The 16,747-nt window shown below is 40.7% G+C and overlaps 1 protein-coding gene across 1 annotated transcript; it reads right to left on the bottom strand.

Annotated features, from left to right (window-relative positions):
* Positions 1-1,190: 1,190 nt before the first annotated feature.
* LOC133495542 (neuronal acetylcholine receptor subunit alpha-2-like) lies at positions 1,191-15,442 on the bottom strand. The gene is made up of 6 exons (XM_061810328.1): positions 15,361-15,442; positions 9,169-9,320; positions 7,604-7,648; positions 7,424-7,533; positions 3,792-5,214; positions 1,191-2,066 (listed from the first exon to the last, which is right to left on the bottom strand). Exons 1-6 carry the CDS (start codon positions 15,440-15,442, stop codon positions 1,941-1,943), a joined length of 1,938 nt encoding a protein of 645 aa, XP_061666312.1. The 3' UTR covers positions 1,191-1,940.
* Positions 15,443-16,747: the final 1,305 nt, after the last annotated feature.

Genomic DNA, 16,747 nt, shown 5'->3' with positions numbered 1-16,747 from the left:
ACTGTGCGGAATTAACACTGTGTTTAATACAATAAGTTCAGGTTTTAAATCGGACAAAAGATAAAAATTAAGTAGTCCACAAACTGGGATCAGGAAGAAGTTTGCTGATTGCGATCTTATCGTCAGGCTTGTGAAGCTTTTCAATTAAGAGCTCCCTGAAATTAATTACATTTGTCACAGAAGATGGCCATTTGGCCTATGCATAATGCAATAGTTTCAGTTGTGGTACATACTAGTGATGTTTTTAATTAATATTTGGCATTTGACCTTGTCAACTTGTGTGACGGTAAGGAAATCGGCATCATTTTGAGCCTGTCATGACTCTGCACCGCATTACCGTGACGACTCCAAGCGAGACTGAGCATGGCCGTGGGTACGTGTTGAGCGCGGTATGATAACCAAGCACCAAATGCGAAGTGCATGTGCACCTCCACAAATGTGTCCATTAGCGTGCTGAGTGCATGCAGCAGACAAAGGCTTTCACTGTACATTAGTTGCGGGCTTTGCATTTGATACTTGGGCCTTCGGTCAAGACTTGCCAAATTTAATTCACCTCAATTCAATATTTGGCACGGTGGATCAGCTGTAAAGCATTGGCCACAAAACTCACACTCAAAATGTCCTCTTTCCAACTACCCAAGTTGGGCTTTTCCATCTGGCCTATCTCATTATTATGCGACATATGTAAATGACCTTTGGTGGTCCCCACTAATTTAAATAATTTGTTCAACTTTAAATTGTTCTCCTTCGCACATCATTCATGCAATGGGTAAGTTCAGAGAGAAAGGCAAACTGCTTCAACGTTATCACAAGTGGAATGTGGAAAAAAAAATTCATCCACATTTTTATTTCATCATATCTACAGTAGACTACTGCAAAATCCCTTCCTATTTACCGCAAGGTCTGAGATAGGTCAAATGGGAACAATCAGAACAAATCGAACAGACGTGTTCAGTCAACTGCTAGCAACGCAGAGCCGCATCACACACGTGCGCACATACCCACACACGCATGCACACACACGCAGAGTGCCATTTATATGACACACGTTTTATTAATTCTGATTTTTTTTACTTAGGTTTCATTTTAAAAAAAAACCAGCTGATTGTGGACACACTGCAGATTCAGGTTTATTTCGCTTTCTGTTACATTTACAAGTACAAATGGACATTAAAATCCATTTCCTCTGTTGGCAAAATGGATGAATGAATACCAATTTGAAATACTTTGAATGATCTGAATGATGCTTGCGTGTCATGTTCTTCTTCATAACAATAAGACCCGAAAAACAGTACCTCTGCTGGGTGAAGCCAAGTACTGCACTCAAAAGGACCTTAATTGCTTCGAGACTTGATTTTTTTAGCAATTAATTCCACACAATTGGAAGGAATTCATCACATAATTCATTCTTATCAAATGTCTTTTCGCTCTTCTTTTTCTAAAATGCTTTTAAGTTTGCAAACTCTTGTGTATGACATGCGCTACACAAATAAATGTGCCTGGTCTTGCCTATTAACTATTATTGTACACACCAGTAATTGCGAGAGATTTCAACATTTAGCTTGATTTGTCAGCAAATAACAAGTGAATCTTAATGATGACGACAGATTGAAGGAATTGGGCAACTCTGAATGTGATCTAAAAACCAGGATCGTTCAACATTGGGGGACGTCTGCATCAGGTGCAAGTGTGACATTCTTCTTCCAGAACCAGGAGTTTGATATACAAACCTCAATGTGCAAATTGGGTAGTACAAAGGGATGTTTTTGCTGCCCCATAAACTATTTATGTGCTCCCAGGAATCCATGCTAGACGCCCCACCTTGTTCATAACATTTATGTTATTCTGGGACAAAACGATTTAAGCTCCTTTGGTAAAAATATATATAAAAAAAAAAACATGGCGGATAACCATCTTCTGTTTTCCTGGCCAAGCAGATTTCAGATCATTCCAGCCAACCAAGGAGGAAGAAAGAGTCCTATTGATCCGAGGATACACACCAGTACAAACATCCAGAGGAATATCCTGTCAATGACCATGGCGACGTACTTCCAGTCCTCCTTCACCTGGCGGGCGGGAGAAACAACAAACAAAGAGCGGACATTGGATACTTATTCTCAGACAGCAAGTTCCAAGTCAGCCGTCACTTTTCACCCTTGAGTGATTCATCACGAGTGAATGCATTTTTTCATTAGGGCAGCCAGCTCCTAAATGTCATTCAAGCTTGTCCTTGATTATGAAAAATCCTAGGTTGAATTGCTGAGCTGCAGTTGTTTCACTGATGGACCTCCGCTGTGACAATGACACAAATTATTTTCTTCTTAATTACTTATTTATTTGATTTTATTTTTTATGTTTCGATATTGACTATAAACCAAGCATGTTTCCCAATATCTTGATTCATAAGATGTAAAAGAATTTTTTTCTGGGATAAAAAATCATTTGGAATGTTATGAAACGAATGTATTTTTCTTGTTGACATCATAAAATATAAATGTTATGAGAATAAGCCTATGAGACATTACAAGACTGAAGTCTTATCTGTTTTCAATTTGTGAGGTTTTATTATTAACGAGTGAATGTCGAAATCAAACAAGGCAAATGCAACAGTGGCGGGTCCCTTCAGGTGCCATTTTTTTAAATATTTGTTAGTTTATAATTATGATTGGGATTGTGTCACTATCCCATTAATATGCTCTTGTGATGATGTCAAACATTGACGATTGGATTGCTTGTCAAAATTAGTCCGCAACTTGACAAGATCTTTTTTCCTCATAATATTTGTACGATTGGCTTTAGGTGCCTGTTTTTTTTCTTATTCTTAAAATTAGAACTTTTTATTTTTATTCCTCATTATATATTCCAGAAATATTTTGACCTGGTACTGGCACAGTTTATGTAGGGGTTTAGATAGCTGAGTGAATTGAAGACGATAGTTGTGAATGTGAGTATGCAATACTGTTTGTTTACTGACTGATGAGGTATGTTTTGTCTCCCACCCAAAGTCTGCTGGGATAGGCTACAGTTTAAATTCATAATTCTCATCACACACCTTTCCTTAAAATGAAAAGGTGATTTCACAAGATGGCTTCAAAGATGAAGAATATAAAGATCCTAGATACATACAAAAACCATAAATTGCATGGAATTTTACTTAAAATGCTCAAGTTACTTGTCCGGAATTTCTGTTCAAAATCTTTTGTTGTTCAGTTATGGCTTCACATGTAAATTTCCTGGTTTTTCTTTTCTTTATGCCATCAATCCATTCTTGCTTCACCCCTAAAAACATTTCTCAAAATCAGACAAACAGTAATAGTGTATTTGTGTTTAAAATATCCATTGCTGAAAAGACCCCGATGCTATTTGTTAAGCTCGTCTATGGGTTTTTATGCTGTTTGCTCGCATTAAGCTAAGCAGCCTTTCTTAAGACAAAGCTATGTGGGTATTTTAAAAACATGGCTTATCATTCTCAAGTTTGATAGTAAATCTTCTGGGAGTGGCATTAAACAGCTTGAAGTGTTGTTTTTTTTTTTTTTAAACCTGCAAAACGTTTGATTGGTAGGAAATAAGTTAAAAATGTATCTCAAGGCACAACTGTTCGTGTATTTATAACACTCTACTACAAGGATGGTATTTTTTTCTAATACAGGCACAATTATGTATTTATTATATTGACCTCATTTACATTTTCCATCTTGAAACTGCATGATGACAACAAAACCTCAGAGTGGCCTTTTAGAGATACATTCTCAAAAGTAAAACAAATCATATATATATTTCCATCAACTTACTGAGAAGTCGTCATCCTCTGCCCTGAGATGATCAGCAATGTATTGAACTCCCTCAATGGCTCGTTGCGTGGCTGGAGAAATGCAATGAATTCCAGCCTCTTGTTGGCCTCTTGGAGCTTTGGTGGCATCAGCTTTGAGGTTTTCCGAGAGGCAGTTGGCAGGGTCTTGTTTAGTTTGGTATTCAGTCCCGGTCCATTTCTCCGGTCCTTCGTTGTGCAGGCAACAATACCGAAAGCTGCCCGAGTGACACCGTTGAGCAGCTCTCGGCGGAAGCTCCCTCTGGAGGTCACACATTTGTTCAACGCTGAGCGAGCGGCCATTTGAGGACAGTTGATTTGCACTATCCTTGGAGAGGTTGCAAAGGGGTCCGAGGGGCATAGTTGGGGTTAAGGAAAGTTGAGAAGAAGATAAAGTTGAGGAGTTGTGCCCTCGTTGGAGACCTGAATATTGTTTGGTGGGTGATTTGTAGAAAATGGTGGCTTTAACTGGGGGATCTTCCTGGTTGAGTTCCTTGAGAGGTGAGGAGGATGGAGAAGGCGAGCAGACGCGGATATTTGGGCTTTCGGCTGGGGTCTTTGGGAGGCACTTCTCAACCTGTCCTATTTGTGTCAGCCCTGTCTCTAAACCCAACCAAAATGTCTGTGAGTTGCCCGTGGCTGATATTATGGTTGGTCGGTGCATCATCTCAATCAACTTCTTGCAGTGTTGTTTGGCCGTACCGGGGGGCCGTTTCATGAAGAGGACCCGGGGCACCATGTCTAAAAACACCCTGCGCACCCAATGAGGCATTCCATGGGTTTGAGGCGATCGGTGGTGTACGTTTAGAACAAAGACGGTGATTATGATTGAAAGTGTCACGAAAACCATGGTAAACAGCAGGTATTCGCCAATGAGGGGAATCACCAGTGATGTGGACGGTATTATCTCTGTGATCAAAAGCAGGAATACGGTCAGGGACAATAAAACGGAAATACACAAGGTGATCTTCTCTCCACATTGTGACGGTAAATAAAACACTAGCACAGTTAAACAGGATATAAGCAGACAGGGGATGATAAGATTAATGGTGTAAAACAACGGTAGCCTTCGGATGATGAAGTAGTACGTGATGTCGGCGTAGATCTCAGTGCAGCACTCGTACTTTTTGGTATTGTACTTGCCGACTGCATTCATAATAACCCACTCGCCGCTCTCCCAGTAGTCCATCTGGTCCACATCACTGGCCATGCTGATAAGGTCGATCTTGGCTCGGTCGTAGGTCCACGAGCCAAACTTCATCTTGCAGCTTTGTTGGTCAAAGGGGAAAAAGGTGACGTCAATGCTGCATGAAGACTTGTAGATGGCCGGCGGCATCCACTTTATTCGTCCATCGTGGAATAGATGCGCCTTAGTTAGGTGCGTTACGGCAAAGTCACCATCAGCACTGCAGATGAAAAACAGTACAAGATTCCCAACTACTGTCATGTCAGTTTGATATCATCGAGAGATTCAATTCCAGTTTTTACCCCCATTATATTTTTGGAATTTACTTAAATATTGAACCCTATGTAGCATTGGTCTGAGGTGAACTGAATTGCACCAGATCCAAATTTCTGGTTATGTTCATACTAGTAGTTCACGACTCTGATCTGGACCAAAATGAAAAGGGAAAAAAAAGACACTGGAAAGTCCAGTTCGCTCAACTTTGAAACTGTTACATGTGATCTTTTTATCTATGGGTCAAAGTTACCCAATAAAAAACAAAACAAAAAAAACATCACTAAGAATTATTACACCATAACCATTGTACCCTAACCCGACCCCAAACCTCAGCATCACACACTACTTACCCCTTTCTAGGACCCAGTCATGTCATCCAATCCATACATCAACCCTCTGATGTCCGAACCCTTGAATGTGTTCTCGCTTCTTAGCGGAGGACAAAAGCTTTCATACGGATTAAATAAAAAATACAATTTGCCTAGGGTCAGGGTTCCAATTTCCAATCAGTTTGGATTGTAATTTCAGGAAAGCAACACAAACAGCTCAGCGTTGGGGAGGAGGGGAGACATCATAGTGCGGATGACAAATGTTAAGAGAATTCTGAGTTGGACATTAGCCTCGGTGGCATCTCCTTTTAAACTACGACAACCTGCACACAGTTGGCCCACTGCCTTTTTGTATTAGTTTCAAAGCCATTTATTCAGAAGACAGCAGAGAATACAGTATTTACTTTTGCATGACAAGTTGATTTGGTAATTGTTTTCCTCATATCTTGTCATGTCCAATAAGTTTCATTGTTATTTTGGTGATTTAGAGTTCCCTCCACTCATAATAACAGTTACAGTGGATGCCTTTTACCTTGGCCGCTTTGAAATTACATTCCATTACATTTTATCTCCTGGTTCTTCAGCCTAACGTATTGACTTGTGCAATGTACAAGTTTGTTTATGGCCATTCCCATTAAGAATGACTTTGTTCACAGCCAAAGTACTTTATGACATTGGCACAGGAAAAGAGTGTTGGCACGGTGGCGGGATCTTCTTCTTGTCATCTGGTAGCGGGTTCTGCTGGAATTGACTCAGCAAATTCTGCATATTGCTGATGTGATTATGTTTGCCTCAAAAATGGCAGCGTTAGTGTGTGGATCACTTTGTGTGATTGCATCAAAGTAATGTTTTATTGTATTCTGCCGAAGGATGGCCACGATTAAGTGATTTAGAAAGTCACGGCGGTTGCGAACTTTGTCCGTCATGTTGAAAGTTGGTAATAATGAGGTTTGGTGGAGGAGTAATGGATTTCGGAATATGCAAAAGCAAAAAGTCTGTTGCTAATATGCGTTCTGGTAGAAAACAAAATGGCATTTTTGTTTGGCTTCTAAAGGATGTGAGGCAAACCATAGTATTAAGCCTTTGACCATTGTATTTTACTCTCCTTCAGTTAATGTATAAATCAGGCACACTTGCTAAATCAAATTTCATTTTGGAATAAGATTTTTTTTCTTTTTCTTTTTTTTTTTTTTTAATTCTGTGGAGTCACTGATGGTGTAGTGGTGACTTTGGTGTGGGCAGCATGAGATTGAGTCACGCTCAGAGATGGTGTCAATATTTGCCCTGCGACTGGCTGGCGACCAGTTCAGGGTGTGGTCCACCTTTTGCCTGAAGCTTGCTGGGATAGGCTCCAGCTTTCCCATGAGCCTTGTGAGGATAAGCGACTTAGATGGTGGATGGTTGGAACACTTTTTTTGTCGACTAAAACATTACACCACAATTACTCCACAGGTAAACTATTTCTTTTTTTTTTTAAGAATTCTGGGTAAAGAAAATTACCAAGCAGCACTTGGGTCACACTGAAAAACATCATAGTTACAAAAAAGTTATTGGAGGTTGCAGTATGTGATCAAACAAATCCTCAAAAGAGTTGATACAAGTGTGTGTGGTTCTTATTTAGGAACGGACATGTTAAAGCTTTACAGAATCACATGAAATTTTTTGTCTGAACAATAGAAATCCAAGAAGAAGAAAGGAAAACAAGATGAACATTATTCCTAATGCTCATATTGATCATGTTGTGCCAATTAAAAGAGTCAAACTACTCCGAAATACCCCCCCAAACACCCTCTCACTGAGGTCCCTTTCGGAGGAGACCCTCACTTGTTGTAAAGGACGATGTCGGGCCTCCAGATAATCTCTGAGGGAATACGGATGGAGGTAACATTCTCGTATTCCTCTGGGTTCCAGCGCAGCTTGTAATCGTTCCATTCCTGAAGGACAAAGTTCATCATGGACTATTTACAACACTGCAGATCTATTTGTATCTCATCATTTACATACTTGCTTGACCCAGACGTTCGTGGTCATCATCTGGTTCTTCTCATCCTTTTTTGAGTGGAAACAGAAAGCAGATTCTTTCAAAACAATTTGGATCACTGTTTGCTTTAAAGCGTCAGTATCTGGTGATTTATACTTTTACACAGTATTACAGAACATATAGTAAGAAACAGAGGCAGCCACACCTTACAATAATGCTGAGATGCTGAAAAGAAAGTACTTTCACACTGCATCCCTTTCCAAACTCCTCTCAGCTACAGACATTCTATACACCTTGAGAATGACAACTTGGCCAACATCTGACTCGCACTCTCAGGCATGCAGGCCAAGTGCTGTCTCTAATTGTGAGTAAAAACAATCCACACGGTCATGCAGGCTTTATATTTTCAATCTACAATTTTCTTGTAAGAAAGTCTGAAGGTTCGAGGGTCAAAGGTCAGGTTTTCCCTGAATCAACTGAATTATTCAAATTAAGTTTGTATAAAAGAATATTTGATGTGTTTACATTTCACACTCCCAAGGGCCTGCAAATGACAATATTTCGTAAAAACATTTGAAAAAAAAAAGTTTAATCAATAACCCCAGTCGTCTGACCTGGAAAAACTAAACTACTTAAAACTTAACTAAATTGGAAAGAAACACTGAATCAAAGTGTTTTTGTACAAATGTGCGACTATGAGAGATTTTAAAATCATTAGAAACAAGCAAACTCATAAACCAGACAATGGGGACTTTTTTCTCGACCCGCGTAAGTCTGGCATGGTGGGCAACGTAAACCTGCACAAAGACAAGTTAGTTTTCATGATTTCGCAGATGCATGCGAGATGTCAAATTTTTGAAATTGCAGTCTGTGTTTTTGTGGGAGTGGACACTTCATTCGATGCCAATCTCAGTGGCTCCTCTCACTCCCTTTAAATGTGGTGCAACCAATGGCATCTGACAATTTTAATTGGTATCCTTATTAAATACAGAAAACTGGTGACTGTTGGTGACTTAAATACATCTGACATCCATCTAACTCCACAACAAGATCACTTGTGCCACCCCCACCCAGTTCTGGATGATTTTTGAAAGTAGACCGTACTGTCATAATTATGATAATAACAATAACGCATTCAATGAGCTCATTTTGACAATGGTTCAGAGAGTTTGATGCCTGCTGTTCACATATTTACGAATGGAATAGGTTGACAAGGTAAAAATTAAAAAAAAAATGGAATAGGACATTCATCGCATCTGCCCACCTGCTTGTGCCCTGATCAAATCCACCAAAATTATGTTAGACCAGCTGCACCAAAGGTGTGACATGGTATCAACTGGTACAGGTTTAGACCAGCCTTCTGACACAAGTCACATGTGCCGGGTGCATGTCAAAGGGCACAGTCTGGTTACGCTGGTGTGCCCAGCTGGTCTTACATCGCTCTGTATAATGGCAAATAAGCACAGCTAGCCTTGAGTTGCAAGAAAATAAAAATATGCCAATTTTTGCACTGTACCACAGGCCCACCTTTCACAAAAATAGAACCACCTAATGTGTTTTACAGTGTACTAGTGAGGAGTTTACTTACCACATCTATAAGCTGAGCGATAGAAAGACCAAAGTGGACCAGCACTGTGTCTGATGAGTTTTCTACCGGTCTGGAGAGCTTGTTGTAACGCACAAAAAGATCCTGGAGCAGCTTCTCCTCAGCGTGAGCCCGAGGTCCAGCATAGCAAAGCACTAGAGGCAATTACAAGAAATCACAAACTACAGTTTAAATTGCTTGTGTCCAATAAACGACTATCACATACGCTGTTCACTACCTGTCTGGATTGGATTTAATTTGTGCAGCAAAGAGAAAACGGTTGTAGTGATGAAAACAGAAGGCGAGCTCTGCGAGACCCAGCTGCTGTCATGGTTACACGAGACGGTGGGGAAAAGCAAAAGGAAGGATGAATGTGGAGCAGAGGACATGTTGTGCCTGCAAAAGGCTTTGTCACCTCAGCCTCATATGCACAGTACTCCCACCTGTGCACCGCTCTCCCTTTGCAACCCAACTAATGGAACACCTCGCTCCCCTTTCCCCCTTTAGAACTAACTCACATTACACAGAAGATGACCTCGCGAGGTCTCAGAACAATTAGAGAGGTGCCCAGAGGCATACACGGTGCATTGGCGCTCTGTACATCCAGCGTTTTTTTTCTGTTCCATATTGAGTTGGGGCTTTTTTGATTTGAGCCATTCATCATCACAGAGTGATTCATAGAAGTGACTTCAATTACTATACTCTGGTACTGCTGCATTATTTAGTATGTCTTATGTGATAGATTCATCCATCACTCCATCTATCAGTTTACCTCGCCATGCTGTATTTATATTCTTAAAATGGACCCATGCCACTGAAACAGGCTTTCAAGAGACTGTTTGACCTTCATTTTGGTCAGATTCATGGAAGTAAAATGATTCAGTTCCAGTGTTGCGGTCCAAAAATAGTCACCATTGTCCAAATACTTTCTGTTCGGCTTTAGGTTAACTTTAGATTACTGTGCATTGTATCACATTGTAAATCCAAATTGGAGGTGCTGGTTGGCCGGCTGCCTGCCAAGGGACTGTGATGCAACAGTGAATCCACCCCCAGCTGATCATGTTTCTTTACCAATGACGTCATCAGCTAAGATGGTCAAAGATCCAAAGGCAGCTGCCCAATTTCACTGTCTGAAAGACGAGCATGAAGAGGCAACAACACCCTCCACAAGTGCCCTGTTATTCACTTATTTCAAAGCAAAACATAAGCAGAGCTGCACTGTGCCCAGATCCGCAATTCCAGCGAGGCGAGAAATTAGGTGTGTGAAGTATGATGCAATTGTTGATCCTCTGCATATTTCGAGGAAAGCATGTCACAGACGTGACCTGGAAATATTTTTAAATGTTTGGGGAAAACTGTCCACATTACTTGGCAACAACCAGCAGAGGTGCGGTTGATTCAGCTCAACTAGTATGACAGTTGAAGCTTTCTGTCCACCTGCTAGCGGCACACATGTTGCTGTTGTCCTCCTACGTATTCAATCAAAGCTGATGAGACGTCCCTTATTGCCCGCAAACAGGCATCCTTAAATTTTAAAGTTGCAGGATCAATATCTGCCCACATATTGTCGTCACTTTTTTTAAATCCCAGAATTCATGGACATTTGCTCATCAAGCAGACAGCAAGCAAAAAAAAAAAAAGATTAGAATACAACAGCCTTTTCTTCTCTCTCATCATCATCATCAGCTTGCTACATCTGATATTAAAAAGAAGCACATTCAAAGCTGTTTAATGGGTAGCAAGGTAACAATGTGTCATGAAAAGCAAAGTGACGTAGATCACGGTGCTGCTTGGCCTTAGAGAGACTTTTCGCAGAAGGGAATTTCATTCATTTCATGGAGAGTCCATTTATGTTCTCAGAACGTTAACTGAATATAGGTAGAAAGTGTGTTGGGTATGTCAATCATTTATCTTCAAGAGCACGTCGCTCAAAAACTTTTCGTTGTGTAGTTGGTAGAAGGAGCCAAACTAACTTATGCTATTGAAGTAATCCAGTAAAATCATAATTACAGTCCGTATTTGAATTAAAAAGACTTCTATGCCACAAATAAAACAAGTATGGTGGTAACTCAGTGTGGCTTCTTGTGCTGTGTTTAATGAAGCAACTCAAAAAATGAAATTAAACAAACATGTGACTTCAACAATGTGTAATCAGCTAAACGGGGCTCTGCTGCGTTTCCTATACGGATTAAACTTTTTTATCTTCAGTAGTGAAACCATTGCATGCCATGTGCATGTATAATGACAATTACACATTCACAAGCTGTGATATCACAGTACATAAAATGGGTAAAATCTGAAACTGACATCAGGGACAACATAAAGCAGAAATGAAATATTTGAAATTGCTCTCGAAATAGCAATATGCAATATTTAGGTGTGAATACGTCTTTGTTAATGGTTTATACAGTGAAAAAAGTAAGTATTTGAACACCCTGTATATTGCAAGTTCTCACACTTAGAAATCATGGAGGGGTCTGAAATTTTCATCGTAGATGCATGTCCACTGTGCGAGAGATAATCTAAAAAGAAAAATCCAGAAATCACAATGTATGATTTTCTAATTATTTATTTGTGTGTTACAGCTGCAAATAAGTATTTGAACACTTGTCTACTAGGTAGAATTCTGACTCTCAAAGACCTGTTAGTCCGCCTTTAAAAGTCCACCTGCACTCCATGTATTATCCTGAATCAGAGTGAGGTCGTTAGCTGCATAAAGACATCTGTCCACCCCATACAATCTGTAAAACTCAAACTTGTAACATGGCCAAGACCAAAGAGCTGTCCAAAGACACCAGAGACAAAATTGTACAACTCCACACGGCTGGAAAGGGCTATGGAGAAATTGCCATGCAGGTTGGTGAAAAATGGTCCACTGTTGGAGCAATCATTACAAAATGGAAGAAGCTAATCATGACGGTCAATCTCAATCGGAGTGGAGCCCCATGCAAGAATATCACCTCGTGGGGTCTCAATGATCCTTAGAAAGGTGAGGAATCAGCCCAGGACTACACGACAGGACTTGGTCAATGACCTGAAAAGATCTGGGACCAACGTTTCCAAGGTGACTGTTGGTTATACACTAAAACATCATGGTTTGAAATCATGCATGGCACGGAAGGTTCCCCTGCTTAAACCAGCACATGTCATGGCCCCTCCTAAGTTTGCCAGTGACCCTTTGGATGATACAGAGGAGTTATGGGAGAAGGTTTTGTGGTCAGATGAGACCAAAACTTTTTGGTCATAATTCCACTAACTGTGTTTGGAGGAAGATGTGTGAAGCATGGTGGTGGTAGCATCATGCTTTGGGGGTGTGTTTATACCTGTGGGACAGGACGACTGCACTGTATTAAGGGGAGGATGACCTTGGCTATGTATTGTGAGATTTGGGGGAACAACCTCTTTCCCTCAGTCAGAGCATAGAAGATTGGTCGTGGCTGGGTCTTTCAACATGACAATGACCTGAAGCACACTGCCAGGAAAACCAAAGAGTGGCTCCGTAAGAAGCATATCAAGTTTCTGGCGTTGTCATGATCCTGCCGCTCCAGCCTGGGCTGGGCGGGTGTTCGCGGTTGCGCTGATTGGAAGGTGCACACCTGCGCCTCATGCAGCCTGATTATGCTATGGATTTATATGACCGCGATGACAACTGGCCGGTGCCAGTTCGTTGATCTTCATGTCCCGTTCGTGTGCTCCGGTATCCCTGATTGAACCTGTGTGTACCGACCTTCGTCCGTTCTCCGACCAACCTTGTAAGCCTGACTCCTTCGTTACTTCTGCCTGATTTGATTGTTCTCCTGTGTACCGACTCCTGCCTGCCCGCTCACCTGCTCGCTTCGCCCGACCTCCCAACTACCGCTGCTGCACCGGACTCCCTGGTCGATCCCCTACCTCTCCATATAATAAACGTTTCTCCTTGAACTACCTGGCATCTTCCGAGTCCTGCATTTGGGTCCTACTCTCGTTCCGATGGGTCGTGACAGGCGTGGCCTAGCCAGTCTCCAGACCTAAACCCAAGAGAAAATCTTTGGAGGGAGCTGAAACTCCGTGTTTCTCAGTGACAGCCCAGAAACCTGCCTGATCTCGAGAAGATCTGTGTGGAGGAGTGGGCCAAAATCCCTCCTACAGTGTGTGCATACCTGGTGAACAACTACAGGAAATATTTGACCTCTGTAATTGCAAACAAAGGCTACTGTACCAAATATTAACATTGGTTTTCTCGGGAGTTCAAATACTTATTTGGAGCTGTAACACACAAATAAATCGTTAAAAAAATCATACATTGTGATTTCTGGATTTTTCTTTTTAGAATATCTCTCACAGTGGACATGCACCTATGATGAAAATTTCAGACCCCTCCATGATTTCTAAGTGGGAGAACTTGCAATATAGCAGGGTATTCAAATACTTATTTTCGTCACTGTAGTTTAAAAAAAATGTTAGAATATATTGTCAAATTCTTCATTTGAGTCAAGGAATTCTACTGAAAAATTTAAGGTAACAAATGGCATGTGAAGTTGTAAAAGATGCATGTTTGACCCACTGCTATACCTGGAATAAGACAATTCATAGGTAATAATAAGCAGTGATTCACATTATTATTATTTTTTACACTTTTACATACACTTTTTATGTTATTTAAAAAGTAACCTGTACAACTAATAAATGTTTCATAGTGTTTATAGTTGTAGTGATGCTAACTCTGCATTTACGTTATTTAATGTGAATAGATAGGAACAGAGCGTGTATGACATAAAAGGTTCCACTGTCTCCTTGTTTTCCTTTCGGCTTTTCCCGTTAGGGGTCGCCACAGCATGTGATCTTTTTCCATTTAAGCCTATCTCGTGCATCTTCCTCTCTAACACCCACTGTCCCCATTTCTTCCCTCACAACATCCATCAACCTTTTCTTTGGTCTTCCTCTCGCTCTTTTGCCTGACAGCTACATCCACAGCACCCTTCTACCAACATACTCACTCTCTCGCCTCTGAACATGTCCAAACCATTGAAGTCTGCACTCTCGAACCTTGTCTCCAAAACATCCAACTTTGGCCGTCCCTCTTATGAGCTCATTTCTAATCCTATCCAACCTGGTCACTCCGAGCGAGAACCTCAACATCTTCATTTCTGCCACCTCCAGTTCAGCTTCCTGTTGTTTCTTCAGTGCCACCGTCTCTAATCCGTACATCATGGCCGGCCTCACCACTGTTTTGTAAACTTTGCCCTTCATCCTAGCAGACACTCTTCTGTCACATAACACACCAGACACCTTCCGCCAACTGTTCCACCCCGCTTGGACCCGTTTCTTTTCTTCCTTACCACACACTCCATTGCTCTGTATTGCTGACCCCAAGTATTTGAAGTCATCCACCCTTGCTATCTCTTCTCCCTGGAACTTCACATTCACGCACATATATTCTGTTTTACTGTTCCACTGTAAGATCAAACAAATATTTTAGTACAGATTTTGTTTTTAAAATGCTACAATTATTATTTTCCAGGATATGAAATGTCTAAACAAGCATTTTACTGTAACAATGAAACCACTTAGGATGACCCGACTGTATTCTTCGAACACCCATACCTTGTTTTTAATATCAGATCCATAATACAAAACAGTTTCGAGCAAAGAAAAGGGGCAAATATTTTCCACTTCCAATAGAGCACCATTCATTTAGTCGTTGCCCAGTGACGCTGCTCCGTCCAGATTAGTTAGCCGCTGGTTTTCCGGTGCTGCTGGACCCAATTCCCTCCTCTTTTGATCAATGTGTGAGGCCAATTGTGCATGAGCAGCAAATATCTGGTCGCAGTGTTTGCGCTCCTTCGTTGGCAAACGTTTTAGGAGCTCACCAAAGCAACAGAGGTGTTCATCCTCAGCCGATGGTAGCGCAAGATAATTGTACATAATTTTGTGTATTTTAACTGTATTTTTTCAGAATCAGAATCAGAACAAAGAAAAAACACAAGTAAAAATCCCATCTCAAAATCTCACAATAATGCATTAATATGATATTTATGGAAACAGGGCACTCTTCTCTGTATTTAAAAACCTTCACCTAACCTGCTTTGCTGCTGGTGAAATTAAATGACTTTAGAAGAATTTGGACACGATTGAAAGTTTAAAAAAGTGTTGTCAAAACACACCGTGAACCTTGAATCATTTAGCACAGTAACTGTTTGAGAAATGAAAAATTACCTTGGGTGCCGAGAGTGAACAAAAGTAAAGCGAAACATTTGTTTACACCCATGGCGCTCCTCAAGCCGCAGGACGTCGCCATAGAAACAGTGTGGTCTTGATTCAGTTGATTTTATTAAAGAGCCCAACGTTGAACGAGTCAATGTCAGCCTGGTGCCGCTCGCTCCCATCCATCTGCTGTGCCCTTGTCACTCTCCTGTCCACTTTGAGTTGAGACTGAGGATTCAACACAAGCAGGTCCCTCCTCGCTCTGGTGGAATCCTCGGATCACACAAGTGCGCCTCCTTGCTCCTCTTTATGCATGACTCCCTCAACGTGACTCTCATCCCTCAGCCTCCTCCCTCCTTTTTCTCTCTTTCTCTTTCTCACTTGCGCCGTCCAACAGTTCTCCCAGAATGTGCACTGTAACCACTGAGAATAAAAAGAATACATTTTTATCCTATTTTGGAACATTTTTCCGATTGGTATTGCAGTATTGCTGCCAGGACAAACTGCGGCCCTTCTTAAAGGATGTAAAGACTCTCAGTGTTACCTTTGATAACAACAGTGTGTGATACATCTTTTTTCAGGAGAGTGTGCTTACTTCAAGAAAAGTTCATATTCTTTATAGAGGTGACTTAAATACTGTTTAATATCCCCCCAAAATCATACCCAGCAACTTTTCACATTAGTAATAGGCAAGGGCAAAGCCAGGGGTGGCCCACTAAAAAATTAGCTCTACCCCTGGTATAAAGGTAATTTTCTCACAATTGGATTAATAAAAATATCTATAATTTTGCCATTTATTAATGGTGTTGTGGATTTATATGGGTAAATGTTTCTTTTCCTGAAACAGCCACACTTAAAGTTCTATTTTCACAAAGTTATTGAGGAGTCGGAATCTTACATCACTCCCTTGGCCACACCCCTTAAAGGCATGTGTCAAATCTAGTACATATTACAGTGTGTGTGATTTTTGGCTTAATTACACTCGATAATTTATTACTTTGTCATCTGTATATGTTTTCTTGGGTATTTTTATATTTAAAAATTGCGGCTGTTATTATTTTTTTGTAACAGACTACAATAGTTATTTTTAAATTCATTTCAATAGGGAAAATTGATCTTGGCCACAGAATGAATTATACTCAGAAGTTAAGATACCACCCAAAAAAAAAACCAAATATGGTACAACCATTTCCTATATGGGCATGAGGGTTAATTGTCTTGAAAGACCTCTTACAGTGAGTTCAAGTTTTTTTTTTTTAATGTGTTGGGGTGGGCATTGGCAACTGCATTTTTAAGAGGTTGCTGGTGTCTTGCAATTCTTGATTATTGGGGTATTTTGACTGAAGAATGGCAACAGGTATGTTTAACACTTCAGGCTGTTTTAATCTGTGTAGCATGT

This window comes from Syngnathoides biaculeatus, chromosome 2 (genome assembly GCF_019802595.1).
Source record: "Syngnathoides biaculeatus isolate LvHL_M chromosome 2, ASM1980259v1, whole genome shotgun sequence".
Taxonomy (NCBI): Eukaryota; Metazoa; Chordata; class Actinopteri; order Syngnathiformes; family Syngnathidae; genus Syngnathoides; species Syngnathoides biaculeatus.
The sequence above is the reverse complement of the archived record's forward strand: the minus strand, read 5'-3'. Positions and strand labels throughout refer to the sequence as shown.

Excerpts from the sequence above, each read along its gene's own strand:
- LOC133495542 (XM_061810328.1), bottom strand. The coding sequence starts at position 15,442 with ATGGCGACGTCCTGCGGCTTGAGGAGCGCCATGGGTGTAAACAAATGT. Across the intron at positions 9,321-15,360 it reads GTTCACTCTCGGCACCCAAG|TGCTTTGCTATGCTGGACCT; the intron begins GTAATTTTTCAT and ends AATTGCCTCTAG. Across the intron at positions 7,534-7,603 it reads CGAACGTCTGGGTCAAGCAA|GAATGGAACGATTACAAGCT; the intron begins GTATGTAAATGA and ends TTTGTCCTTCAG.